General features: G+C 31.1%; 1 protein-coding gene across 1 annotated transcript; it reads right to left on the reverse strand.

The window, feature by feature from the left end:
• Positions 1 to 4,330: 4,330 nt before the first annotated feature.
• Positions 4,331 to 5,227, reverse strand: LOC145240127 (histone H4-like). The gene has a single exon (XM_080103736.1). It carries the CDS (start codon positions 5,170 to 5,172, stop codon positions 4,894 to 4,896), a length of 279 nt encoding a protein of 92 aa, XP_079959862.1. The 5' UTR covers positions 5,173 to 5,227; the 3' UTR covers positions 4,331 to 4,893.
• Positions 5,228 to 5,892: the final 665 nt, after the last annotated feature.

The raw sequence follows: 5,892 nt of genomic DNA on the forward strand, positions 1-5,892 counted from the left end.
AAAATGTTGACATCCAGCAACAAGCAAAAGCAAGATAGCCAGCAACAAGTCAAACTGCAGACCAGCTTAATGCAGGTACTGGTCTCTCACTTTATGTTTTTTAACTCAGAGATTTGCTTCTCCTAGAGGGGTTGCATATATATATACACACATATATATGTATATGCAGATATACATATATACACATATACATATATATACACATATACATATACATACATACACATATACATATATATACACATATACATATATATATACATATATACATATATATACACATATATATATACAAATATACATATATATACACATATGTACACATATACATATACATACATATATATACACATGCATAAATATATACACACATACATATATATACATATACATATATATACACACACATATATATATATACAAATATACATATATACACACACATATATATACACATACATATATATATACACACACATACAGATATATATATACACACACATACACATATACATACATATATATGTATACACACATATATATACACATATACATATATATACACACATATATACACATATACATATACATATATATACATATATATATACGTATACATATATATACACACATATATATACACATATACATATATATACACATATACATATATATACATATGCATATACATATATATATACACATATACATATATATATACACATATACATATATATATATACGCATATACATATATATGCACATATACATATATATATACACACATATACATACACACACATATACATACACACACATATACATATACACACATATTCATATACACACATATACGTATATATACAAATATACATACGTACACATATATACATATATACATCACGTACATTTATATACACACATACATATATATACACACATATACCCATATACATATATACACATATACACATACACATATATATACACACACATATATACATATATGCATATATATACGTATATATACATACATATATATACACATATATACATATACATATATATACGCATATATATACACATATACATGTATATACGTATATATATATATACAGACATATACATATATATACACATATATACATATACATATACGCATATATATACACACATATACATATATATACACACATATGAATATATATACACACAGATACATATATACACTCATACGTATATATACATATATACATATATATATATATACATATGTATATATACAGGCATACATATATATACATATATACATACGTATATATACACACATATATATACATACGTATATATTCACACATACATACATATATATATACGTATATATACACACATACATATATATATACATACGTATATACACATAAATATATATATACGTACGTATATATAGACACATACATATATATATACGTATATATACACACATACATATATATATACGTATATATACACACATACATATATATACATTTGTATATATATACACACACACATATATATATACATACGTATATATACACACACATAAAATATATATATATACATACGTATATATACACACATACATATATATATATATACATACGTATATATACACACATACATATATATATATATACATACGTATATATACACACATACACATATATATATATACATATGTATATATACACACACATATATATATACAACGTATATATACACACATACATATATATACATACGTATATATACGCACATACATATATATACATACGTATATATACACACACATACATATATATACATAAGTATATATACACACACACATATATATACATACGTATATATAAACACATGTATATACATACATACATATACACACATATATATACATACGTATATATACACACATACATATATATATATATACATACGTATATATACACACACATATATGTACATACGTATATATATACACACACACATATATATACATACGTATATATACACACACACACATATATATATATTTTATACATACGTATATATACACACACATACATATATATATTTATATACATACGTATATATACACACACATACATATAGATATATACATACGTATATATACACACATACACATACACACATACATAGATATATACATATATACATACGTATATATACACACACATACATATATATATACATATGTATATATACACATACATATATATGTATACGTATATATGCACATACATATATATATACGTATATATACACACATACATATATATATATACGTATATATACACACACACATATATATACATATGTATATATACACATACATACATATATATATACATATGTATATATACACACACATGCATATATATATATTAACATACGTATATATACACACATACATATATATACATATGTATATATACACACACATACACATATATATATACATATATATACACACACATATACATATATATATGCGTATATATACACACATACATATATATATATTTATTTATATATACATACGTATATATACACACATACATATATATACATACGTATATATACACACACATACATATATATACATACGTATATATACACACACACATATATATACATGCGTATATATACACACACACATATGTATATATATATATACGTATATATGCACACATATGTATATATATATATATACATACGTATATATACACACACATATATATATATACATACGTATATATACACACACATACATATATATATATACACATACGTATATATACACACACATATATATATATATACACGTATATATAAACACGCATACATATATATATATATACAGGGTGAACAGAACGTCCTTGGACTAATTCAAAAGTGTTTTATTAATAGAAAATTACAAAACTATAAATTAAACATGAATGAAAATTATAAGTTATGAAACCAAGAATAAATTCAAATTATTTATTTTCAATGTGATGTCCCTTTCTTTCGATTAGACGTTCGATTCTCTTTCTGAAGTTACCAACCGAGGCACGCAGCGTTTCCTGAGGTATTTTAGCCCATTCACTCAGAAGAGATGTCTTCAAAGCATCAACACTTGGATGAGCAACAGAACAGACCTTTGCCTCCAACAAAGACCACACCGAAAAATCCATGGCGATGCAGGCGGCCACATCTCCTTACTCCAGAATCTTGGAAAATGACGTTGGCACCAGTCCTGAGTTTTTCTGGAGGTGTGGGATGGTGCTTCATCTTGTTGGAAGGTGAAAGGCTGGTCTTTGAAGTGTTTCTTCATCTCTTCAAATGTTGGAACCAAAATATCGTTAATGTAGCGATCTGTGTTGATCCTAACCACCTGCTCCACGAAAATCAGAGGCGACTTCCAAGATTTGGAGACTGCAGCCTACACCATGAGGGAAGACGGCTTTTCTCGGCGGAAAACTATTTTCACGGAGTCATCAATGTCTGCTGAAGATTTTGCGTAAACTCTGTCGTTCTGATTTTTAACAGTCGCTTCAATTGTGAACAGTTTTTCATCAGAAAAAACGATCTCTCGCTCTGCTGTGCCAGCCTTCAGTTCTCCAAGAAGAAGCTTTGCTCTTTCAAGTCTCTTGTGCTTTTGGGCAGGTGTGAGGTACTGTCTCTTTCTCATCTTGTAGGGGGACAACTGGAGATCGTTTTTTACGATGGTTCTCATCGAGGTCACGCTCACATTCATGTTTTTAGCCATTTGTCTTGCAGATCTCTTCGGGTTCCTCCTTACCCTCTCTCGGACAGCTTTAATCACCTTCTTTGTTCGAGCAGTGTGAAGTCTTCCACTCCTAGGACGGTCTTCAGATGTACCAAGTTCCTTAAATCTGTTCACAACATGGTACACGGTGGATTTAGCCACTTTCAAAAGCTTAATAATCTCTGAGTTTGTCCTTCCCGCGCAATGAAGCTGAATTATGGCCTCTCGTTTGCTCATTTTCTGAAAGTTTAAACAAAATTATTTTAATATTTTTGTTGAAAATAAGTAGATCAATAGTTAGACTAAATACTTACTTTATTCGAAAAGAGAAAAAGTGATTTTAACAATATTTAATTTTAAAACTAAAAATGGTCCAAGGACTTTCTGTTCACCCTGTATATATACATACGTATATATACACATATACATATATATACACACATACATATATATATGTACATACATATATAAACACACATACATATATATATATACATACGTATATATACACACACATACATATATATGTGAATAAAAAGGAAAAACCTAAAAGAGTAAAAACAAAAATAAAATCAACGTTTCATCCCCATTTCAGGGGACATCATCAGGATTTCTAGGCGAGGATGTACAGGAAGACGGTCATATCACATGCGAAAGAGAAGTTTAGTTCTCTTTCTGTTCTATATATATATTTTATTTATTCATTGTGTTAAATACAGGGGGGGGGTAAAACTGTGGCGCACGTTGGAGGTACCTAGTGATAAAAATAAATTCCAAACCTGGACCTCATATTTGCTCGACTGAATTATAAATACTGAAAAAGTTAGTACAAGTGGATTCATACTTTTGTTATAATTGTAAAATTAATTCTAAGACTATTTATTAACAGAATACTGATGATTCATGTCTGCAATAAAAAAGCGAATTATACAGAATATTGAAAAATAAAAAAATTAAAAAAATCAAATTAGACATTATGAAAAGTTAAATGCATAAAAGTCAGATTTGGAAAAACAGTTTTCGGAAAAAGTTGGTGGCCCTGAAAAGCGCCGTTTGGTTCGTTTGTTTGATCAAATCATGTTTTAACCTCCGAATCCGTAAAGGGTTCTTCCTTGTCTCTTCAGAGCATAGATGACATCCATGGCAGTGACAGTCTTCCTCTTGGCGTGCTCAAGGAAAACTTTCAGGACACCACGGGTCTCTTCGTAGATCAGACCAGAGATACGTTTCACACCACCTCGATGGGCAAGATGATGGATAGCGGGTTTCGTGATACCCTGGATGTTATCACGAAGTACTTTATGATGACGCTTAGCGCCTCCTTTACCTAAACCTTTTCCTCCCTTTCCGCAACCAGACATATTGTAATTTCAACAAAGTATACAAATGTGCAAAAAAGTGCTGCGAAATTTCACTATATATAGGCCCCCTCACAAAAATCCGGCAGACGTAGTTGAAAGCAGCCCATGTAATTCATTTTTACTAATAACAATAAAGGGAACTATTTGAACATTTTACGCGCACCTAACAAAGGAAAAATCAATGAGCACTTCAGTTCGGTCCTTGAGCTTAGCGACTATTTGGCCGACTCTCCCCGTCTTGATGTGGCTAGAGCGGCTGGTTGCGAGGGCCGGGTGGCGGAGCGGGAGATCTTTACTGTGCTGAAGCAGGTCAGCTGTGACAGATCGCCGGGACTCGATGGTCTGCCATACGAACTGCATTTGAGGCTGTCGCTCATGTTTCTGCCTCTTCTGACGGATGTGTTCAACCATTGGTTTGCTCAGGGATCCATCTCAGGGCAGGTAACCACGGGAGTGATCACATTGCTGAGGAAAGGTGATTGGCATGGTGGGGAAGAGTTAGACGACTACAGGCTCATAACTCTGCTGAACACAGAGTTGAAAATGACGGCTGTTGTGCAAGTCAATGGAAAGTGCTCGAAGCCCTTTATCTCTCGGTCGGTTTGTCAAGGTTGTCCGCTGTCGCCCCTACTTTACAAGCTGAGACGTGGGGAGGCAAATTCGGCACTATGCGGAATGGCTCTGCCTGGCGGCTCAGCTGCCAAGGTATATGCGTTCACC

This window comes from Euprymna scolopes, chromosome 19, assembly GCF_053919585.1.
Source record: "Euprymna scolopes isolate OS-2025 chromosome 19, ASM5391958v1, whole genome shotgun sequence".
Classification (NCBI taxonomy): domain Eukaryota; kingdom Metazoa; phylum Mollusca; class Cephalopoda; order Sepiida; family Sepiolidae; genus Euprymna; species Euprymna scolopes.

Excerpts from the sequence above, each read along its gene's own strand:
- LOC145240127 (XM_080103736.1), bottom strand. The coding sequence starts at position 5,172 with ATGTCTGGTTGCGGAAAGGGAGGAAAAGGTTTAGGTAAAGGAGGCGCT.